At 43.7% G+C, this 24718-nt stretch overlaps 3 protein-coding genes across 3 annotated transcripts in view; all 3 read right to left on the bottom strand.

Moving 5' to 3' along the window:
- Nucleotides 1-505: 505 nt before the first annotated feature.
- Nucleotides 506-2951, bottom strand: ptrh1 (peptidyl-tRNA hydrolase 1 homolog). Its single transcript, XM_020595345.1, has 5 exons — nt 2940-2951; nt 2764-2875; nt 1919-2018; nt 1549-1594; nt 506-1050 (listed from the first exon to the last, which is right to left on the bottom strand). The coding sequence occupies exons 1-5, from the start codon at nt 2949-2951 to the stop codon at nt 766-768; spliced, it is 555 nt and encodes a 184-aa protein (XP_020451001.1). The 3' UTR covers nt 506-765.
- A 2513-nt stretch (nt 2952-5464) lies between these two features.
- On the bottom strand, nt 5465-7100 carry LOC109957452 (natterin-3-like). The gene is made up of 2 exons (XM_020595344.1): nt 6986-7100; nt 5465-6558 (listed from the first exon to the last, which is right to left on the bottom strand). Exons 1-2 carry the CDS (start codon nt 7098-7100, stop codon nt 5465-5467), a joined length of 1209 nt encoding a protein of 402 aa, XP_020451000.1.
- A 3518-nt stretch (nt 7101-10618) lies between these two features.
- The window catches only part of LOC109957451 (natterin-3-like), a 16307-nt gene continuing 2207 nt past the window's right edge, over nt 10619-24718 (bottom strand). The window contains exons 2-5 of the mRNA XM_020595343.1: nt 23088-23307; nt 18412-18625; nt 12387-12480; nt 10619-11706 (exon numbers count right to left, since the gene is read on the bottom strand). Coding sequence (XP_020450999.1) covers nt 10619-11706; nt 12387-12480; nt 18412-18625; nt 23088-23307 — 1616 coding nt within the window. The remainder of the gene's footprint in view (nt 11707-12386; nt 12481-18411; nt 18626-23087; nt 23308-24718) is intronic.

The following is a 24718-nucleotide window of genomic DNA, read 5'->3' as shown; positions in this document are numbered from 1 at the left end:
ATAATCAAGGTCATGATTATGAATGCATCAAGTAACATGTGCCAAGTCTGGTGCTGTGCGTCCGCAGAGCTTCACATCAGGTCACCTGCCTGTGGTAAAAACAGGAAAGGTGTCCATGTAAGATGCAGGGAATTATAATTTAGCGCTATAAAGAGCCAAGTGACCACTACTCTGCACTTTGACAGTCATCACATTATGATTACGCAGCTGTAAAACTGCTTTTGCGATTTCACATCAAGTTACTGTAATAGACTGCCCCAATTGTCAGTTATCAAAACCACCTGGAAAAATGTCTTTATCCATTTCATGTCCTTTTACAAAGAAGAAGCATCCTGAACACTAGAGCCTGATAAATCACCTGCTGCACCTATTTGCTTTATCTGCCTCCATAGTCATCTTAATTTGGTACTTGAGTCCAAATACAAGTTCAGAAATCTACGAGTCACTGTGCATGTAGTGACAGAGCGATAGGACGAACATGTCGGACAGACAACAATACAGCTCGTTCCTTTGCCCCAGGACAAACTTTCCACCAAATTTTATTGAAACCTGTCGTCTGGATTTTGGAGTCGCCAGAATCAACAATCGAACAAATACAAGTGCAAACACAATGAGTTCACTGTGGTTTTCGGCTGCTGGTCAGATTTCCAACTGGTTATGAAAATTTATGAAGAAATGACTGGATCTTTAATTAGCTAACGTCCAAACCAGTCATTCACCACAAGGGGAGACTCGAGGGACCACACCCAGCGTCTTATCTCTGGCTCACTGCTGTGGTGAACCTGTTCCTGAGGCGGTGTTCTGATTAGCCGCAGAGGCTGAGAGCTCTGTCTCTCTCCTCTTCTGTGCCGTTAGTCTACCCCCTGCTGGTGAGGAGGGGCACCCGGAGTCCTGTTGGGCGTCTAGCTGGGAGAGGAGGAGGTCCACGCTCTTAACGAGAACCGAATCCAGGACCTTCTGCTCCTGTGAGGAGAACCGGCCCAGAATGTATTGCTCCACGGATGATTTCTCTACCGGTCGGCCAATCCCGACCCGAAGTCTGGGCATCACCTGCAGGAGAGACAAGAGGACGAGATGATGCTGCTGGTCTATGGACACACTCGTGATCTGGCTTCAGTCAAAAGACACAACTCTTTATTTTTTGCTTCAGGATTTCAATGGCAAATTTCTGCAGCAAGCACGTCTAAATATTGTTCTAAACATCTGTCTCATCAACGTTGTGACATTTCAGTCATCCAGTGCAGATAAACACTATATGATCCGGCTGCATTTTAGAATGTATGAATATGTATGCAGTATACACATATACATGTATATACTATGTATGCTGAGCATCTATGGCAGGAAAAACATTCAAATCAAGTTTAACTCTTGCACTAGAATAAGTCAGCAAAAAACTAAACATAACAAAATAAAACAGACAATAAAGTCCATATAATAAGAATAACATCAGACTAGAATATGTAGTGCTACTCTTAAAACAACTCCACAAACTTGCAATATTGTGAGCAGTTCCCGTGGGCTGTACTGACGCCAGTGGACACTTACATCAGTCTGCAGACAGTCCACACAGGAGCGGACGCCATTGTGTCCTCTGAAGAAGAAGCATTTGGGATCAAAGTTAAATTTGCCTCCTCAGTGTAACAGGTGGAATTTTCTTTTTACATTAAACATTCCATCACATCCACTCCTCTCATGTCAACCAGCTCATGCAATAACAAAACCTTGTAGTTAGGCCATTATTTAAAGAAGAAAACGAAAATGAGAAGAACTCAAGAACTAAAAAACGTATTTCTCTGCACAACACAAACTTTCAAGGTAGCATTCACTTCTTTTACTTTTCCACAGCTCAGACCGCTGCACTGAACCGAGGTCAGAGTCAACCTGGGATCACACAGACATGATGAACGAAACCGACCTGGCACTTCCTCCGTGTTTGATGGCAATTTTGCCCAGAGGCTTGTCCAGGTCATCATGGACCAGCAGAATGTCTTCGGGCCGGACGCCATATTTTTCAGCTGGAGAGGACAAACAGATTCTTCAGATCCCCAAGCTCTCAGGGTGGCATTACTCAACCGCAATAAATATCTAAATATTAACTGTGCAGGAATCACAGGTTCTGTGACGTCTTCACAACAGTTCAAACACTCAGAATATTCAGCTGCCAGAGCACTAAAAACTGAGAAACGCAGGAAACACTCTGACCTGAGGAATAACCAGAAAACACTGGAGCTTTTTGCTTTATTAAACAACTAAAATGAATAATGGGTTGTCAAAATTGTTGCTGATTAATCAATGATTTTGTCAGCTCAAATTTTCTATTCATTTTACTTATATAGCATATTGAAAAACAAGCGGCATAACAGCTTAGAGAACCTGACACTAACAAACTTCAGGAAAGTCTTAATTCACCCATTGTGATTCTCAGCTTTGCCTTAAACACACACACAGATGCTGTATGACGTCAGTGGGACTCTGCTGTTGTTGAATTTATTTAATTATCTGTCCCACAGAGCGTTTAAGGGTGACAAACAGAGGCATTAAACTGGTTTCCACAACATTTTTAACAAAGCAAATTAGTGAAGAGAGAGTTCAGAGCTGGAAATGATGTAAAGATAAAACTGGGAAGCAACAAAAGAGAGGATATGAGAGCAGAGTTTGTTCCTCAGCTCATTTCTGTTCATAAATGCACCGAACATCCTCACATGTTGCACGACACTGAAACACATGCAGCTTCTCGTCTCTCTCGCATAGCGGGCCCACCTGCTCTGGCCACCGACACCCCGTTGACGTTCATCAGCAGCCGGGGCCGCAGCAGCACCACACGTGTCTGTTGGACCTCTGACATGATGACCTCACCGGACACATGCTTGTCCTACTTTGCAATAGTTGATAAATACTGGACCAGGTGTATGAATGGGAAAGGAGGTACTAAAAGCTTTCTGTACCATAGTACCACCAGTCAATCCCCCACCTAACACACACACACACACACACACACACACACACACACACACAACATTAGAGGCTGCCAGCTGTGTAATGCAGCTGCTTGTTGTTCTGGTGCAGAAGTTCGACTCATTGTGCAAAGGTTTTAGATGCTAAAAGAAAAGTGAGGACATTTTCTGACAGGAGCTATTACAAAATACTCCTGTTCATTATATGACAATGTTTTTGTAGATGGGGTCCCTGGTGAAACACACAAAAGAGGAATGACATGGATGCTGAGGAGGCTGACACAAACACACTGACACAGCTGCTGCCTTGTACTGATGGTACTGATCCACTGACAGCAGTTCTGTTAACAAACACTATAGACTACATTGTGTTTGAGTCGGGCTGTATGACTGCTGTGTTCTGCCTGTACACACTGGGTATTTATTCATTTTGACTTGACCAGGACACAGTGAAAAGCCAATGACAAGGTCACCCTGTGGACGTCAGCTTACACAGTACAAGATGGAAAAGTATATGACGAGTTTAGTAAAAGCAGACAGTAATGCCACACGGGCCCACAGTGAACTAACAATTGTACGTACAATGCCTGTTTTGTGTTTTACAAATCATGCTTGTGGTCATACTTCTTGGACAAACTGGGAGTGATGACTGACAATGTGTCACTAAACCATTCAGTCACACTACAGCAGCAGCACTACTACTACAATGAAACCCTGTTTTACACAGACATACACAGAAGCAGCATCATTCAGTATCCAACACAACAGACATTTGGATAACAATTATACTGAATTGAAAAGTGGCTCAGCCAGAGTCAGAGGATGTTTTACCCTTAAATTATGGGATGGACGCTTTGACCAAACGTCAAAACAGCTCTAAATGGTCAGACCGTTGAATGGTGTTTGGTGCAGTGTCAAAACATGATTATTAACGCTCAGTAAACTTCTGCTAGCCAAAGCTAACAAACTATCCACAGAGCTACAGTGTAATGTTAGCAGATGTGGAAGATTTGAGGTTTTATACTTACCAGCTTCCGGCGGCCTTGACTGTGTATGTCTGCTTCAAAGCTCGTAACAGGTGTAAACGGCCCGTTCAGCAAAACCCGGTTTATGACTCTCGTTAAAAGTCGTCGCATTGTGACCAAGTTGAAAAGTTTCTTGATAAAGTGACAGAAAACAGCTAAAATTACTCACAGCTGTGACTTTCGTCATTCGGCTTATAAAGCAGATTATCTGCTCTTGTTTATCTGCCAAATTTCACACATTTTCACAGTAATTTATGACAACTTAATGAAACACTCTTTTTGAGAATACCCTGTATTCTTCTCTGTGATTCACTGTAACATAACGTGAACTTAATCTTCAGCCCCGCTGATCTGTATTTGTCTTCAGTTTATTAGCTACCTTATATTAGAAACTTTAAACAAACCTCTGGCTCTTCGGAGAAACGCAAAGTTTTTCTACATGATATTTCTTAGGTTTAGCAGGTAGTGCTATCTTGCTATGGTTAGCTTACTCTAACTTTACCTTGCTCTTACTCAGGACAAAATAAAAGCAGCCACATAAAAGAACCGTAAAACACGTTAGAAACACTGGCACCGTTGACACCAACATGTGATATCAGATAAACTTAAATGTTCATATTTTACACATTATTCTAGACGTTCAATTGAAGTAACCTTAGCTTGTCACGCCGCTTCATCAGTCAATGAGTGTTACAAAGACAAACCGAGGGAAGGGTGTACTGGGCTCCAGCGCCTTCTAGCGATGTCACTGAGTAATGCAGTTTATTTCACTGGAGATTATGGCCATGAAAGGGGAAAAGGACGCGTTGGAACTTTGAACACAGTATTATCTGAGCGGATAGGACACAGAGAACAACAATAAATGGGTGCAAATCAAAGTGTTTTAGTGCCCATGTGCTAATCGCGCCTGTGATTTGCAATTAACACATCTTCAACTAATGAGGAGTCATCAGCAAAACTGGCTATTAGTGTTTTTCAACCTTTTAGTGATCAATGTATAAAATAAAAAAACTGATTATGTTCTATTCTATATAAAAGATAACAATATGAGAATAATCAACACTGGATTAAACCAGTGGTTGTGTCTTATTTCAGTTTCATTTTGCTTGGAATTCTCTGTTGGAAAATACCTGTAATATTTTTTTTACAGTTTGGGTTTGAAAGGTGCTGTAGAAGTAAGGTGTACTACTAGTACTTAAAGGTCAGTGTAATGAAATGTCGATGCCACATCTTTAAGGTTGTTGAAGTAAATGTACTTCAACAGACTGAATAAAGACTGGTCTATAGTTTTGTATGTGGACAAACAGTACATGACAGCTCATGGGGCTGAGTCAGTGACAGTAACCAGCCTAAAATATCACAGGTAAAGGAAGTGAAAACAACAACAATAATCTCCTTGAAATGTTTAATTGAATTAAATTTGGACAACAGAGGGGTTTTTTTTTTCATTTTTTTTACATTTTACTTTCAACAGACTGATCATTAGGCTTGAGCTGGGGAGCAGGGAACAGGGTCAGGAACCGGCTGACATCTCTCCACCACAGCATTGATCTCGCCGACGCTAACGCCATCGTAGGTGCCTGTGATGTACGACCAGTGGGTCTCCCCCTTATGGTTGGTCCTGCTCAGCCGGCCAGTGAAAGGGATGTCAGCCTTCATCTTTCTGCCCTCCATCCTCACAGCACAAGAGTGGTTGGGTGGCACCAGCAGCTGCACAGAGACCTCGTGACTGATAGACTCCACCATGGTGGTCCCCTCTGAGAAGGTAACCAGCTGCTCCTTGCTGGTGAAGTCCACATTCCCCGGGGTGATGATGGGCACTTTGCCCTTCATGGTGGAGATCGTGCCATTGCGGGTCTCCCTGCCAATGTCCCAGGTCTTCTCCACCGTGCTGGTCTTCTCCAGCTTCACTGTCTTCTCCACATTTCTACACTCCAGGTTGGTGACCTTGGCAAGCTTCAGGGCCTCGGGGGGGTTGTGGAACAGCTTTATCTGGTCAATGGCGTACTCCACATGAGAGATGTGCTGGCTGTAGCTGTCTCTGTTGATTGCCAGGACCTGGTATTTCTTGTACCAATACTCTTTGCCCTCCCAGGGAAGGAAGAAGGCCTCGTGTTGGGTCACCACTTTGCCAAGACCATACTTGTTTTTCCCCACGTAGATGTCTGAGCTGGGGCAGGTTTTGATGGCGTACTGGGGGGCCGACCCATATGAACCTTCAGTCCACTCCAGGAACTCAAAGTGGTCCACGTTGACCAGCACCTCAAACTTGGAGGATGCGTACTCTCTGTCAGCGTAGGGGTACAGGCAGAAGTCACCTTTGCTGGGAGTGTAGAAGCCAGCCTCACAGTTGACTTTGCACACGTAGTCGGTGCGTTCAGTGTAGCCATTCCAGATGGCAACAGCGCCCTCTGGGAGGGCGCCATCCCATGTGACCCACTGGAGGTTGACATGTTCAGCAAACATTGGGAAGGAGTGTGAGCTTGTCTTGGTCTCTGGGATCACTCTCATTGTAGGAGGGCTGATGCCTTCCCGAGAAGGGACAACTTCCCCCAGTGTGGGGTTCAGCCATGGCTCTGCATGACAAGACAGAAAGAAATTAGCACTAGGTTGTGACCTGTAGATCAGAAAGTTCAAGATCAAAACAGGCAGACATACTAAAGCAGTGCATATGGGTGCAACACAAGCAACGCTGTTTGTGTACCTGCCTGTGTGTGTTCATGAGAACATCTTCCTTAAGAACTTCTAATTGTGGAAACCCTGATATACTTCCCTCTGGTTTATAGAGTCATTAACACCTTGTAGACACATATTTCTAAAGACATAAACAACTGACAGATTGAAGGAGGTATATTGAGACCTAAAGTTGGCTTGCCGACCATCATTGTAAATGAGTGATGTTTTTATGGTAATGGTCATGTGTACAGGGCTGGCGTCTCTTTCTTCAGAAAGGTGCATTGCTTTACAGTGTCTGACAGACCGTGTTAATGTGAAGTGACTCACTGCTGGGATTTTCTCGCCCGTCCTCCACCTGGGACACGTAGAGCAGCGGCTCAGCCTGCAGCGCTGGGCTGCAGAGCTGCAGCAGTGCCAGGACAACAGCAACACACCACCTCATCTGGACATGAGGGGACACACAATGGGCAGTCAGCGAGACTCAGTATCAGTTAGAATTTAATGTGAAGCAGAAATCACAGAAAGTAATAAACACTCAACATTGACCCCAATGATTCCCAGTATCTCATTAGTACATGACTCTAAAAGCTCACTCCGTTGTTAAAATGTGACTTTTGTGTTTATGTAAAGATGTTAGTGACGACAAAAGTTACAATCTGTTGATGATGTTTCAGTGGCTCCTGGCTCAGCGTGACAGTCAATAAAAATTAGATACTGCACAATAATCCTGCAAAAACAAGTGTAAAGATTTTGTGTTAAAAACTAATAAAGTCCCAGAGGTTAAGTTTCTGTCATTATCAGCAAGTGAAAAACACTTCTTAGTTGTAAATTCTGAGTTTATTTCAAATCCTCAGTCAAGAGGAACCGTGTTGTGCATCGAACTCAGCCCTCGTTTCTTCAGAAATATTGTTACAATTAGAATAAAGTCAGTGACCAAAATGCACGAAGGTGGAAAGATACAGTTCTGATATCTTACCACTTATTCTGCAATAAACATGGTGCAAAGATTAAATGTCTTTACACACAATATAAAAGAAGTTGCATTGCCTTGTGAAATTGAATAAGAAGAAAGAAAATCACCAGTATATCACAGCTGCCAGACGCACGATTAAGGAAGCTGTATTATTATTAATCATAGGATTTTAATAGCAGCCAAAATAAATGATTAGTAAACATCTTTTCTAGTAAAATTATAACAAACATACCACATTAAATAAATAACATACACTGCGTATTTTAAACTATTTCAGATTCAAATATTGTAGATCCATTTATTGTTAATCATTGTCATATCAGGCAGTGAAAAACAAGCCCACCCCGACTTCGTTCGTGTAGAAGCAGATGTTACCTGGACACGTTCCTCCTGCAGTGACACCACCTGCTGAAAGTGCTGAGGTTTAAAAGCTCCCTGCACTTATTGCCCCCAATAAACAGGAGTGCGAGGTGCAGGAGCTGCTTGCCCATTGACCCAGTGTTTCCACTCTCCTGCTGCTCAGTGTGAATCTGAAAGCAGGAGATAACACCAAACTTCTGAAAATTAATATACCTGTTAACAGGTAAAACATGGGATAGGAAGGATGATGGAGCACAGTTTGTCTTCTTCAGCAGCAGCCTGGTTTGCTGCAGTTACATACATTCCCAGTGGGACCAGTACTACCACTGTCCTCTGATGTCAGTGACTGGGTCAGACCCTGGACCTTTTGTTGCTGCCCAGGGAAAACCAGCTGTGGCCAAACTCAGATGTGGATCATTTGTTTCTCTTAGGGTTTAATGAAATGATCTCTCTCCTTAGGTTCATAATCAAAAGTCGGTGAGTTGTGTTTGTGTGACTGTTGTTTCCAATGCCTGAAACCGTTCTGAAAGCAACACTGTAAAATATAAGTTGCTGAGCTGGTTTATCTCAGAATGCTTCAGTGGTACATGAACAATTTCTGTAATGTTTCTGTGGCTTTTAGTGCAGCCTCTGTGGTACCCGGGGGCTGGCGATTGACTCCTGTTGTGTATTAGTTATTGTCTCCTTGAAGCCATTTGGCTATGCCACCAACCTGTCCACTCTTTAATATCATGAAATTATGTCACCTTTATTTTTACAAGCCACATCAGCCGAACATGCCAAAGCATCGATGATAACCTCTGAGGTCTGGTTTTTGTTGTGACAGCAAGTTAGAAGCAGCTGCAGCACAGACACTTAGGTCAGCGCCATCATGCTGTGCAGCTCAGACCTACTTAGCTCCTGACTAGAAAGCATCTACCTGCAGCTCGAGGAGTGTAAAGAGAGCCTGCATGCAGATACTTAATGATGACCCTTGGTTGAGTAGTCCTGCCCCTCCTCTCTCTCTTTGAAGAGCCTGGTAAAAGTGCTTCATAAATAAATTTGCTCTGATTTACGGTCCCGTATCTACTGGGCAGTAGAGGATGGCGTGATTTAAAAGTCATGTGGCGCTCCTCTTTAGATAAGCTCGGGCTGGACTGATGTGATTAGATGTCCTCTAATAGTGGGTCATTGATTACGATTGTTGTGTAATGTCACCGGCTGCCAGATTAAGCCAGAGGAGAAGCAGCCGAACTCGGACATTGCTCCTCAGGTACAGCTCTATCAGTGAAAATCACTGATGTCAGGGACTTCTGTGTGTCCTTGAGACAGAAAATTATTGTCAGTTTATTTCTTTAAGAGTGAAACAACAATGCACACAGTGTGAAACAAGGCTGTGTAAGGTCATTTACAATGACAGCACCGTCACCGTCTTCAGCTGGTTGTCGGTGCTTCAGGCCCAGTGTTTGAGTCAGATGTAGACAAAATGACAGATGTTGGTTTAGTCTGATTCACTGCTGAGATTTTCACAAGGTGGCAGTTGACTGGAAATGAGAAACAAGTCAGGGTTTTCTCTGTGTTTAGCACCAAAGCTGAATGTTGAAATCTGAATTTGTACCTGACGAGCAAACAGCATTTCTCTTCTTTATTAAAACTCATTGGGGAATTTTGTCCAACATGAAGTGAACCTAAAAACAGTGAATAGCCTCCAATGAGTGCTGCTAAAGGGCAAAAAAACGGTCTCATGTCAGTGCTAAGATACAGATGTTAAGCCAGTACTGCACAGTGTTTATCATGTCGATAGACTTCAGAATTCAGAGAGAAATACTGCACCTTGTACTCCACTGGATTAAAACAGTGATATAACACAATGAAAGGCTGTCATTCTTGTGCCTGTACTTTTACTTTTCATACTTTGCATACATTTTGAGGCCAATACTTCTATACTTAACGTCAGTATCAATGTCAGTTTATTCATAGAGCACCTTTCATACACAGTTAATCAGGAGCTTTGCATACTGCATAATGTAAAGCAGCTTCTCCCTCAGGTAGAATTCTGAAAGCAGGACATTTCAGGTGATGGATTTTTACTGTTGTTTTGTTACTTTTACCTCTTCTAACACAACTGTGGATTATTATTAATATTCATTTTCCAAACCACAAGCCCAAATAAACGAGGGAAGAACAAGCTTTAAACTCTTTATATGTTCATTATTTTTTCCATTTCCACTTTCCCGTGGTTATTGTCCGACCCCTGCAGCCTCACCTGTGAGTGTTTTCATAAACCCCTGTGGACAATCCTGCAGCAGGAGCCTTTGACTGTGCTTGATCTGACTTGAAGTGTTCCTCAGCGTTCTATGAAAGTGGCCGGTGTGTTTACACTTTGTTGGTTATTATGTGCTGTAAATGCTGAATCATAAACTTTCATCAGTTTCAAGAGGAGAAGAAAATGTAAATGAAAAAAGTTCAAGTGCCATAAAATTTTATTTTTAAACTTATTTCCATCTTGTAAAGTTTTCTTTCAGACACCAGCTGATGCAAAAGAAATGTTTATTTACCCCACTACAAGGCACTGGTTTTATTATGACAGGTCATTAACAAAATCACAAACACCAGATGTTGTTTACTCTGTGTTTCCTGTCAGTCTCTCAGGGGCATGGCTTGGCATCGGCCACAGGTTCACAGCGGTCCACCACCGCCCGCACTTCTCCAATCTCGACGCCATCGTACTTCCCAGAGATGGAAGTCCACTGGGTCTCTCCGTTGCGGTAGGTGCGGCTGAGGCGAGCCGTGTAGGGGATGTCGGCTTTGATCTTGCGCCCCTCCATGCGGACTTTGCAGGTGTGGTTCGGTGGGATGGTGAGTTCCACCGACACGGAGTGGCTAAGCGACTCCACCTTGGTGGTTCCCCTGTCAAACTGCAGGGTCTTCTCACCACTCAGCTCGATGCCCCCTGAGCCAACGAAGGGGATCTTGGCAGTGATGCTGCCTGCGATACCCAGCATGGTGCCTCGGCCAATGTTCCAGGTTTTCTCCACTTCTGTGGTCTTCGTGATGGTGACTGTCTTCACCACTGACTGGCATTCGTTGTTGGTGACCGCGGAGATGCGCATGGTCTCAGGAGGATACTGGAAGATTGCGACCTCATCGATGGCGTACTTGACATCAGTGATGTGCTGGGTGTAAGCGTCCCGGTTGATGGCCAGGACCTCATACTTCTTGTACCAGTACTCATCGCCTTCCCAAGGCAGGAAGAAGGCTTCGAACTGAGGAACAACCTTCCCGAGGCCGTACTTGTTCTTCCCAACGTAGATGCCAACGCCTGGGCAGGTCTTGACTGCATGCTGAGGCACTGACCCGTAGGAACCTTCCTGCCACTCCAAGAACTCAAAGTTGTCTTTGTTGGCCAGGATCTCAAACTCTGGGGCGTAGTACTCACGGTCTCCGTAAGGGTAGCGGCAGTACGGGCCCAGGTTCGGGTTGTAGAAGCCAGCCTCACACTTGTACTTGCAGACGTAGTCGGTGCGTTTGGTGTAACCATTGTAGATGGAGACAGCACCGTTGGGCAGAGAGCCATCCCAGGTCAGCCACTCCAGGTTAACGTTGCCGCCAAACATGAAGGAGGACGGCAGATCCTCCTGTTGCTCCAGGTCAGCAGGAGTCAGAGGACCCGATGCCACGGCGTTACCACCTAGCTCAGGGACCAAGCCCTCCAGCTCTGGGTTCAGTAAGGAAGCTGTGGAAAAGACAGAGTTCATAGTTTGTAGTTTATTAAACCAAACTATAAAAATCTATAAACTATAAGAAAACACTACAAAGCACGAGGCTTACAAGTAAAAAGGAAGCAAACAGAGAACAACAGTTCAGTACATGTTACTCTGTGATAAAACTGAAAACTAGACTGAAACCAGGAAGAAGACTGTCTGTAGAGTCTGGAAAGCATCCGCACCCGAATCAGCTTAGTCTACCCAGTGAACAACGGGATTTATGAGGCAACTCTGGTAAATATTTATATGTGGATGTGACTTAATGCTTCGTCAAACAACCAAGCCTCGTTAGGAACCACTAGAAGAACTTTGTCTTTCAATGATCAACCCTGTGTGGACAAACTGGGACAATCTTCGGTGCATAATTCTGCTTCCAGAGCAGGGAGGATGTTTATTTTGAAAATCAGAAGTGAACATCAGTAACTAGTGCACTTGTCCGACTCTCTGTCACTGTAAAACCAATGTCTTTCTTAAGCTCACTGATGTAAGACTGTATCACGATAGAACAACAGAAGATAAACTGTGCACTGGCTCTGTTTGGTAGAATGGGGAGAAACTAGAAGAACCTTGACTTAAATGAAGAACGACACCGTAGGACATTTTTACTCTGTAGAAGAAAACTGAAGTTCTCTGTTAAGGAGATGTTTACCTTTCCTGGGCTGTGAGCTCTTCTGGACAATGTCCTTCAGCCCGGCCGAGGCCAGCGCAAGCAAAGCTGACAGCAGCAACACAGACAGCTTCATCTGGACAGCAAACACAAAAGGACATCGTTAAACACAACCTGTGAAATCACTTTATCTGGTCCTAACATTTGACACATTTAAAAACACAACGGTTAACAACATCTCCTCCATTTTGCCCTGAAATATTAACACCGCTGTCGACAGTAGAGGATTCTTCCAGCCATTCCTTTGGGCTGAAAACTGGGGACACCCAAACATCCAACAGGTCCAAATCCTTTTGCACACAGTTAGTTTCTGTAACTGTGAGTTTGATCTCTGTCTTTCAGCAGGTTACACATGTTCTCCAGCTTTTATCTCTGTTGCTCAAAACATCAGCGGACATCAGGTTCAATCAGTGCAAAACTCTGAATTATTAAAATGTTAAGTTTATTTGCACTTGTGACGTATATACATCTAACTTCTTAAAACATTTTTTTATCTTTCATAATTTTTATGTGACTCTTTTTAATCATCAGACGTTTGCGAGCCATGTTGTATTTCACTCCAGATATTTGTGGTGCATGTGAGAAATGAATCTTTGAATATTATAACAATACACAATGACAATAATAACTTAAGTTGGAGTCGGTGTCACCTTTCTTTCTTAGTTCAATTAAAATGAGTAATTATATCAAACCCAGAGGGTCATTGAAGACATATGTAGCAGAGTCAGAGACTGTAATTAAATACGTTAAAATACTGTTTTAGATAATTAGTATATAGTAATGTATTTTGATAGTTAGTATTTATAATTAACCATACTGGAGATACTGAAATAGCAGACTTTGATTTTACATTTGATAAAGTTTTTACTTGTCACATCTTTACAAATCAAACATTTGAAATATTAAATTACATTGAAAATAGCTTTTGAAGGAAACTATAACATTTGAATATTAGATTATTGACACTTGATCGTGTTTGCTCCTGATTGTGCTGAGTCTGATTAACTGAAGGTGATAAGAGACTGAACAAGACTCACCTTTACAGTTGCTCCCCACTGAGCCGACCTCCCGTCACTTGAGGGTTTATATAGCTGCTTTATGGCTCCGTCATAAACCCGACTGTGCACTTTCCCTCTGACTGGGATCTGACTTTGACCAGTAAATCAGCTGGTAGTTCTCCCATGTTTCTCTCGTTCACCAAAATGCTTTAACGGATTTCCATTAGTCTGATGTTCACTGACAGTTTTTAAGCTTTCCCTCTGTGAGTTGGAGGCCTGAAATATATGGGCTGGATTTTTTCTATATATACAACACAGCACCACAAAACTGATAGATATGTTCAAACTCAGAGAGGACATTTTTAGTGGGTGCTATTAGCTTTAGATTTATAAATAAAACAGTGAGTGTGTCTTTAAAATAATAGGCCTGTGGTAGAAGGGTCGTTGGGTTTGACCCCCAAATAAGTTTGGAATATGACAGCTGGTGTTGGGGAGTGACTGAAAGCTAGAGCTGCTCCTGGAGCTCACAGAAATTTACCCTAGTGGTCAATTCTACTGATCAGCTGTTTCTGTAGTGATGGAAGATGAACTATATTTGCGGCTTCCTCTGCTTTGCAGCAGCCGTGCAGTTGTTTTCATGCTGATCTCTCAAGCCAGTATAAAACCAATGCAGATAAATCTAGGATAAGGTTCAGGATTAATAACATGATAACTGACTTATCAGTCACCTCTGTCCTCCAAACTATCAGGCTGTATTAGTGACCTTGGTCGTATCAGCGCCGCTCAGACGTCACCTGACCTGCTATGGACCATCACAGCTCCCAGAATGTTCAGTTTGGTTTGTTACAAATGCTGATAGTTACATTGAAAATGTGGGTTTTCAGTTCAGTAATATAGTTTTGAAAACAAAAACTTTGATTAAAAAGAAGACATGAAATTACAACAAACTAAAGATGAAAAATGAAGTAAAATTTATAGTAAATTGTGCACATTTTATTTTATTATGTCATTATGTCATATGTCATTATTATATTGTTAGCATCACACATATGTAAATGTGTCATGTTACACGACTGTTACATAAATAACTTTTCAGAAATGTTTTGCCCTGTTGCTTGGTTTTGTTTCTTAGAAGATCCAAAAGCAGCACAGACGTCTGGCGTTTTCTCCTCTGATTTGGCCTGAGCCCCACTGGAGTTTATGCATCTGTGTCCCTTTCTCTCTTCACTGTCTGGAGCCTTTGAGCGCTTTCAACTAGAACTCACGGTCTTCCTCAGCTGACTGAGTTTGCTGAGCTGTCAGAGCAATGGCTCAGGTGTCATCATGTCGTGTCTGTCCCTCACATACAGCATACTGTACATTGTTTTTGTTTGTTTTTATAGTAACAATAAAATTTTACTTCCCACAATAAATACAAATCTGGTTATTTGCAATGTACATACATGCACACACACACCAGTTTAGGCAAAATGATCTTTAACAGTGTTTATCAATAAAACTCATTTTGATTCAATTTTCAATTCAGTTTTATTCATATAGCAACAAATCACAACAGTCGTCTTCTCAGGACACTTTACAAACTAAGGTCTAGACCTTATTATTATTATTATTATAGAGAACCCAACAAACCCCCTTGAGCAGCACTTGGTGACAGAGGGGACGAAACTTCCGACCCCGGCTCTTGGTGGGTGGCCTTCTGCCTCGACCAGTTGGGGTGAGTGGATAGAGGAAAGAGAAAAGAAAAGCAATATGTCACGTGTACAGAAGCTGAACTAAAAAGGCCATTTATTATGTTCGTTGTTGTAATATATTTAATATTTTACAGTACATTAAATTAAAAGTGACTATATTGTGTATTGCTGCACTGCTGTGTGAGGCAGTGAGCTGGGGCCTCTCCTGGTGTCTGCGCTGTGGTGAGAAACCAGTGATCCTTCAACGCCCCCTGCTGGAGTGACCACCTATTACAGCTCCAGACTTATTTCTCTGGGTATATTTCATTGCTGAGAATTTTAAAGGGGCGGATTCTGCTCTTCACATGTTATCACAGCTCTGGTGGGGATGTAGTAAATGGCTGAACTTCAGACCAGCTCTCCCCGTAGCTGTGGATCAGACCTGCACAATGTCCAGGAAGAGTTCTGAGCCGCTCTTTTTTTTTTCTCAGGATGTCTGGTGTGAACGCTCTCTGAGCTCTGGAAGGTGGATTTTCTGTGGCAGATTTACTTTAATGTCCTGATGCTTTCATGTTGGTGTGCAGTGGCCTTCTTACACCACACACACAGCGCTGCTCGTTCTTCCCAAACCAGACAACCTTAGTCCCCTCAGTCCACTAAACATTTTCCCAGCAGTGTTAGCAGGTGTGGCTCCATGCACCGTGATTTACATATGAAGAAAGATGTTAATCAGCTCCTGTGATTCCTGTCTTCAGCTGTTATGAGATTCTTTTAACCTCACTGATCACTCTGCATTGTGTCTGTGGACTCATCATCACAGTCCTCTCTGTTTATAGACAGATTGTCTGTGGACTGATGAATACATTATTCAATTTGGTGGTAACCAAATAGGACAAGTACAGACTTCAGTGGACAGTCAGGACTGCAGAAAAGATCATTGGTGTGAGCCTGCCCTCCATGGAGGACCTGTACACCGCACGGGTCAAAAGGAGAGTGGAGAGGATCACTGCAGACCCCTCACACCCCGGATACAATCTGTTTGAACTCCTCCCCTCTGGACGGCGTTACAGGTCACTGTGCACTAAGACAACCAGGCACAGGCACAGTTTCTTCCCCCAGGCTGTCACTTTGATGAACACGTAACCCACGACAGTATGATTAGACAATAACCCTCAGTGCAATACCTGTAAATATACCTCGTACAGATTATACAGATCCCTACAGGTCTCTATTTTAAGGACTCTGTTTTTATTCCAATTTATCTCACTTCACAATGAGCATTCCTTTGTCTGTCTGCACTGTTTACTGTCTGTTTAAACTGTTTATTTTGCATTGTTTGTTGCTGTTAATACTGCTTATTTTGTTATATTACACAGCCGCATGCTGCTTTACTGTTTACTTGCACCTTGCATGGGGATATGTACATGCACATTGAGAGCCGATGTACCAGAGTCAAATTCCTCGTGTGTCCGACACACCTGGCCATAAAACAGATTTTGATTCTAATTTTGTTGTTGCGTTTTCTCTCAAGATTTAAAGCGACTCCCTCATCCCCCCTCTATCGTCATATCACTGTTTTTGCACTCTGCATTTTGTGTAAAAACAATGTTTGTCCTTGTCCCATTTAAAGTGACAGCAAAAGACAAAAAAAAATCAGCGACGTGATCAAATACTAATGGCAGCTTGTGTTTCACTTTGGTCTTACAGCTGCAAACAGCGGCTGAGGACAGAACATCACCACCAGCTTCATCTGCAGATGAAACAAAATCACTATTAGCTACTTTGTAACACTGAACCAACCTTGACATCCAACCTGGAAATCATCATTTTAAGTCGTGTTGATAATAATAAACAGCTTGCACAAATTAACTTTTTACTACTAACCTACATCAACTACTAATCATTTTCAAATTACATTAAAAAGTGGTTAAAATGCATGAGAAGCACTCACTATCAGTTATAAACCAGTCCACCTGTCTGTCTTACATAATCCAGCTGCCTTATCAGCAAATCAAAGCAAATATTTCCTCTCATTTTGTTTGTGCTCAGACTTTGACCAGTCAACACTGAAGTAGAAATGGGAGTCACTCATCTGACTTTTGAAAAATACAGATTACTGTCGTGGCTAGAATGTGATACAGACTAAATTAATTCAGACAAATCATCCCAATTTAAATGATCATTTAATATTACAATTATTCTGAGCAGAGTAGTAGTTAAACAGGTAATCTGGTAGTTCAGGAAACAGAGAACAGAATCACTCCTCCTGCACTGTGATAGATAAAGTATTAAATAAGAAGACTGTCAGAAACGCTGGTCAGTCCAGAGTCAGTCTGTCAACCCACAGTCAGCCTTTCCCCCGGCCAGGTCTAAGCTCACTTTTCACGGTAGCATTCTCATCCTCTCTCCTTCCTTTCCACTAACCCAGCTATCCTAGCCTTTTATCTGCTCGCAGTTACACAGCCTTCCATGGCCGGAGCCAGAGGCGCAGTCTCATGCCAGCTCCACACACCTTCTTCCGAGCATTGTTTAAGATGTCAAGTACATGAACTTCTAGGTCGCATTGACCTAGCGCACATTTCCTTTTTCTAAACCTGAACAGAGCACACGAACAGTTCACATAAGGCTGCAGCTATATCCATTCCCCATTTAAGGAGGAAGTCGCTCTGGATGTTTACCCATAAATTAAACAAGGGGGACACAGCCCAAGATATTCTTGCTTGAGCAAGAAAAGAGAACCAGATCAAGCTTACATAAACACTTAGCTCACCCTTACACCCTTACACAACTATTACAAATACTATCTATATATGAACTACATACTCTTCTATTACATACTACCTCTGGCCTGGTACCTTGTTTATTTTTAACCACTACTTTACAAAAATTTCAAACCTGCATTAATATTATTATTTGAACCATTGTATCTATATGAAAGCAAACCAGTGCAGTTTCATCAGGAAACCTTTTTGTCTCTGGCAAATTAAGGGTGAATTCACAATCCTAATGTTCAGTTAGTGACACTGGGCTCACTATTGAACTTTAAGACACAAGGCTGGACCTTTTTTAAATCCCCTTGTTAGTTCTAAAATGGAGAATAAATCAGCTAACAGCAGTGAAACCTGGGCTGCAGCCAAGGTCCTCACCAGCAGGGGACCTCAGTGAGCCACAAGAATGGATGTATAAAATTTCTGCTATTTTTGCTTCCACATCAGTGAGGAAAAAAAAACCCTGGTTTTTGAGACTTGGAATGTCACCTCACTTGTGGGGAAGGAGGCTGAGCTGGTGCAGGAGGTTGAGAGATACCATCTAGATATAGTCAGGCTCACTTCCACTCACAGCTTGGGTTCTGGAACCACTCTTCTCGACAAAGGGAGGACCCTCCTCTAATCTGGCGTTGGTCATGGTGAGAGGCGATGGGCCGGTGTGGGCTTGCTTATAGCCCCCCAGCTCACTCGTCAGGTGTTGGAGTCTACCCCGGTGAATGAGAGGGTCATTTTCGTGCGTCGTCAGGTCGGGGAGCAGTCTCTCACTGTTGTTTGTGTTTACGCACCTAATGGCAGTGTAGAGTACTCAGCCTTTTTAGGGTCCCTGGGAGGCATGTTGGAAAACGCTCCCATGGGGGACTCTGTCATTCTACTGGGGGACTTTAACATCCACGTGGGCAACGACAGTGATACCTGGAGGGGCGTGATTGGGAGGAACAGCCTCCCTGATCTGAACCCAAGTGGTGAGTTGTTATTGGATTTCTGTGCTTGTCATTGTTATGTACTCACCCCTTTTCTTGGTGGGTAGTACTAACTAATAAAGAAGACACAGAGACGGGTGCATGGCTCACAGGCCAGTCCCATGGGTGTAATGGTGCCAGTTGTGGGAGATTCCTCAGTTTTTGGCAGGCAGGACATGATTTTGCTTTCTCTTCAATAGCTGCATCTAACCCCGGCCACCAGAAGTAGCTACGAGCAATCTCCTCCATTCGCACCACTCCACAGTGTCCACAGTGGAGTCCTTCTAGCACCTTGTCTCTCAGAGGTGGTGGGATAATGACGCGATTACCCCACAGCAAGCAACCTGCCTGAACTGTAAGTTCATTTCTTCTCACCATGTAGGGTTTCAATTCTGCTGTCATTTCTCCCCTCCTTCCATGAGAAATGATTTCCATCACCTCCGACATGACTGGGTCAGTGCTCGTGTTTTTCTTTACATCAACTGCTTTCGCACCACTCCACAGTGTCCACAGTGGAGTCCTTCTAGCACCTTGTCTCTCAGAGGTGGTGGGATAATGACGCGATTACCCCACAGCAAGCAACCTGCCTGAACTGTAAGTTCATTTCTTCTCACCATGTAGGGTTTCAATTCTGCTGTCATTTCTCCCCTCCTTCCATGAGAAATGATTTCCATCACCTCCGACATGACTGGGTCAGTGCTCGTGTTTTTCTTTACATCAACTGCTGTCAAAGGAACAGAAGGAACGTCTTTGAAATAAAGGATTTCTTCTTGTTTTGACTCATGATGGGTGATTGGCAGCGGAAGTCTTGAGAGTCCATCAGCGTTCCCATGATGTTTTGAGCGTCGGTACTTGATGTCATATTGGTGAGCTGACAAGAGCAGAGCCCATCGCTGCATACGACTGGCAGCAAGCGAGGGAATGCCTGATTGGGGGCCCAATATAGAGGTCAACGGTCGGTGGTCCGTCAGTAGTGTAAATTTTCTCCCAAACAGATATTGGTGGAACTTCTTCACACCAAACACTATTGACAGGGCTTCTCGTTCTATCTGAGCATAATTGCTTTCTGCTTTGCTCAGCATTCATGATGCAAAGGCAATCGGTTTCTCCTCCGCTGATGGCATGATGTGTGACACAACAGCACTGACCCCGTATGGTGAAGCATCATATGCCAACTGAAGTGGCATTGCGGGGTCAAAATGCGTCAGGGCGTTAGATGTGGAGAGAGCCATTTTCACTTATGTGAATGCTGATTCACATTTTTCTGTCCATTTCCATGGATGAGACTTGTTCAGCAACGTATGAAATGGTTTTAGCATGTTAGTGAGGTTGGGTACAAACCTAGCATAATAAGTCAGTAAACCCAGGAACGATCTCAGCTGACTGATGTTCTTCGGAGATGGAGCTTCCACTATAGCCTTTACCTTTGAAGGTGCCTTGTGGAGTCCGTCACCGTCGATCACATGCCCCAAATATTCCACAGAAGATTTAAAGAATTCACATTTGTCTTTCCGGACTTTCAAACCATACTCCTCCAGCCGCTGTAATGTGGCATCCAAATTTCTTAAGTGTGATGTCTCATCTGAGCCTGTGATGAGCAAGTCATCCAAGTAGCACTGGACCCCTGGTAATCCACTTAAGATCTGTGTTAGATCTGCTCGGACACAGAGGTGAGCGAGCAAAAAAAGGACGGACCCAGGTGGCTGACTTCAGTGCAAGTAGTGCTCGGTTTATTTACAGTGATATCAACAAGGAAGTGAATAACCAGGTTGAAGTGGGACCGGGTGTCGAGCCGCAGAAGGTGAATAACAGTCAGTGGTGGAATGATGAGGGAAAGGCCGAGCTGCGGACGCTGGGACTCACACCTGGGCTGGTCGTGGTGGAAGGTTGCTGAGGAGACAGAGTTAGTACATGCAGTTAATGGGAGACTGTGCATCGACCTGCGTGGTGGAGATGGTGCGGGGTTGAGGAGGTCCGTGGTCCGGAGAAGCGACAGAGGCGAGGAGGCTGAGACAATGGGGCACAAGACTGGAACGGGGCTAGGGCGACAAAAATGTGAGTACAGTATAAAGCTAAGAAACAACGAGAAACAAACGGGCCTGATGATACTAGAAAGAACTGGCAGGGGAGTGAACGTAGAGCAGGGAATAAATAGGGAGAACTAATCAGGTGCAGCTGGTGGTAATAAGAAGCAGGTGTGTCGGATAACGTAAGCAAGGTAAGGGAGCAAAAACAGAGTGAGGGGAGTGAGAAAGGCAGGTGCAGCCGGGCAAACCTGACAATCTGGTCCATTGCTTTTTGGAAAAGTGTGGGGGCAGATGTGATTCCGAAAGGAAGCCCTCTGTATCTGTACAGTCCTTGTGTGTCACAATGGTTAACAGCTCTTGTGAATTTTTATCCACATGCATTTGGAGGTATGCCTGGCATAAGTCTATTTTACTGAATTTCTGTCCTCCAGCCAGACCTGCGAATAGGTCATCAATGAGCGGTAATGGGTATTGTTCTGTGACCAAAACAGGGTTCACCGTTACTTTAAAGTCCCCACAAATTCTTGGCGTGCCATTCTTTTTCATGACTGGGACAATTGATGTAGCCCACTCACTTGTCGTCACAGGTTCCAACACTCCACTCTTTAACAATTTGTCAAGTTCTGCCTCCACTTTTGGTCTTATGCCATATGGGACCAGTCTTGCTTTTAAACACTTTGGCATACTCTCTGGTTTCACTGCCACTTTTGCCATAATGTCCTTCATACTGCCAAGTTCACCATCAAAAAGTTTTGAGTGTTTGTTTAAAGTTTCCTGCAGTGGATCACTGTTTCTAGCTTTAAGCAGGTATACTTCTTGCCAGTTCAGTCTCAGTTCTTTTAACCAGCCACGTTCTACCAAGGCAGGGTGTTTCCCTGTAACAATATACAGCGGCAAAGTCTTTGTTTGGTTGTGGTGCTCCTCTTTTACATTCACCCTTCCTAACACTGGAACAGGCTGACCAGTGTAGGTCTTTAACTTCAGCTTAGTTGGTTGCAAAGGAAGGTGTTGCAATTTTTCTTCATAGATGACCCTTGAGACCAGTGATACACATGTGCCAGTGTCCACTTGCATCCTCACCATTTTGTTCTCCAACAATGGCGTAATCCAATATACATCATCACAATCCGTGACAGACAGTACATGTACAGCCTCCTCATCCGAATTGTCACTCTCTTCAGTCTGTTCGTGCTGTATCTTGGGTTGAGGTACTTAGCTGTTGTGCTTCACGTGCAGCCATTTCCAGTGAGTAGCCGTTTTTGCATAGCCTCACTGTGTAGCCCACACACCAGTCTATCTCGAATGGTGTCGTTCAAAGCTTGTCCAAAATCACAATGTTCTGATAACTGCTTGAGAACAGCTACAAACCTTAACACTGATTCCCCCTCTTCTTGGTTCCTTTTATGGAATCTGAACCTCTCAGCTATTATCAGTAGGAGCGTAGTGATTTCCAAGAATTGTCATAACACTCAAAAACGTAGCCACAACCACCTCTGCTTTAATACGATTTGTGAGCATAAAATACTCAAACCTCTCTGTGTAAGCACACCATTGCTCGGAGAGTTCGTCAAATGGTCCAATATTTCCCACCAGATGAGCCATCTTAAGGTAGCAGTAATTTGTCCTACTGTTTTCGACGAGTTCTCGCGCTCCGGTTATGCCACTGCACTCAGCAGCCGCTCCGTGTCGATGCTCCTTTAGCCGCAATAAGCCGTTAGCACAGCACGCGCAGCATACCACCACAAAAAAAACTTGTCAGGCCAACACATCTCCCAAAACAAACACGATGTACGGGCACATTATCCTCGTCACCAGTTTTTTTTATGTACTCACCCCTTTTTTCTTGGTGGGTAGTACTAACTAATAAAGAAGACACAGAGACGGGTGCAACTTGTGTGCTCTTCAGAACAGAAAAACAAAACTGCAGTGTACAGCGTCACTAAGAAGTGTTCCTTCCTCAACAGGAAATAATATCATACCCTTTTCACAATAAATCTAACTACTCAGAAATGTCAAAACATAACAGTCATGGTTTATCCATAACAAACACCATCTTCAAACATAGGGGTGTCCATCAGTGCACATGTCACCAGGACACTCTAGATCGGAGGTCGGAAGTCGATGATTGACTTTGTAGTCATTTCCTCTGATCTCTGGCCATATGTTTTGGAAACTCGGGTGAAGAGAGGGGCTGAGCTGTCAAATGATCACCACCTGGTGGTGAGTTGGATTCGATGGCGGGGGGGGAAAGCTGGACAGACCTGGCAGGCCTAAGTGCATAGTGAGGGTCTGTTGGGAACGTCTGGCGGAGGCCCTGGTCAGAGAGGTCTTTAACTCCCACCTCTGACAGAGCTTCAAACAGGTGCCAAGGGAGACTGGGGACATTGAGTCCAAATGGACTATGTTCCCCCACTCCGTTGTCGGGGCAGCTGCTGGGAGCTGTGGCCGTAAGGTCTCCGGGGCCTGTCGTGGCGGCAATCCCTGAACATCATGGTGGTCACCACAAGTAAGGGATGCCGTCAAGCTGAAGAAGGAGCTCTATTGGGCCTGGTTGGCTCATGGGACTCCTGAAGCAGCTGGCAGGTACCAACAGGTCAAGCGGGACACAGCCCTGGCAGTCGCCATGGCAAAAACTCAGGCCTGTGAGGAGTTCGGTGAGGGCATGTAGGAAGACTTTCAGCTGGCTTTAAAGAGATTCTGGAGAACTGTCCGGCGGCTCAGGAGGGGTAAGCAGTGTTCTGCCAACACTGTTTACAGTGGAGGTGGTGTGTTGCTGACCTCAACTGAGGATGTCATCAGCAGGTGGAAGGAGTACTTTGAAGATAATAATAATAATACTTTATATAGCACTTTACAACTCAAAAAAGGAGCACAAAGTGCTTCACAATAAACATGCATACCATAGCAAACCTTAAAAACAACAAGAAATAACATATCAAAAAGGTGGATAATAAAACAGCAAAAGAAAAGATACCCCTAAAAAACTGGGTTAGTTGTCAAAAGCCCGTCTAAAAAGGTAAGTTTTTAGAGTTACCTTAAAAGGGGCCAACTCAGTTATGGACCATATTTCTGGAGGTAATGAGTTCCAGAGCCTAGGGCCATAGCTGCTAAAAGAGCGATTGCCCCATTTTTTGTAGCAAGAGCGGGGGGTGACTAGGGATAGGCGGACTGCAGAGTGCAAGGCTCTATGGGGAGAGTAGACAGACACAAGCTCCGATAGGTATAAGGGGGCGAGACCATTGATAGACTTAAAGACAAATAAGAGTACTTTAAAATCAACTCTAAATTTCACTGGTAGCCAATGGAATGAGGAGAGAACAGGAGTGATGTGAGCATGTCTGGGATCTAACCCCGGCCACAGCATTTTGTACAAGTTGTAGCTTCTGAAGGAGAGATTGCGAGATACTGACGTAAAGGGCATTGCAGTAGTCAAGTCTGGATGTAATAAAAGCATGAATAGCTTTTTCTAACTCTGCATGAGATAAGAAGGGCTTCACTTTTGCTAGCATCCTCAAATGAAAGAAGGTAGTTTTGACTACAGAGTGGATCTGTTTATCAAAATTAAAACTGCTGTCAAATATTACTCCGAGGTTTTTAACAGTATCAGTGACTGAAGGAGCCAAGGCACCTAGTTTGGGTATCTGGGTGGACAAATCTGGACTGAAAGCAATGTACTTGGTCTTGCTCTTGTTTAAGTGAAGAAAATTTTGTGCTAGCCAGTGTTTGATGTCAGAAATACAGTTATGAAGGGGAGTGAGAGCATTGGAGTCACATTGAATCAGAGGCATATAAATCTGGACATCCATCCATCCATCCATTTTCCTCCGCTTATTCGGAACCGGGTCACGGGGGCAGCAGTCTAAGCAAAGACGCCCAGACTGCAGACACTTCC

The sequence above is a fragment of the Monopterus albus genome, unplaced genomic scaffold (assembly GCF_001952655.1).
Source record: "Monopterus albus unplaced genomic scaffold, M_albus_1.0 scaffold26.1, whole genome shotgun sequence".
NCBI lineage: Eukaryota > Metazoa > Chordata > Actinopteri > Synbranchiformes > Synbranchidae > Monopterus > Monopterus albus.
Note: the sequence above shows the minus strand (reverse complement) of the source record. Positions and strands in the feature narration are given on the sequence as shown.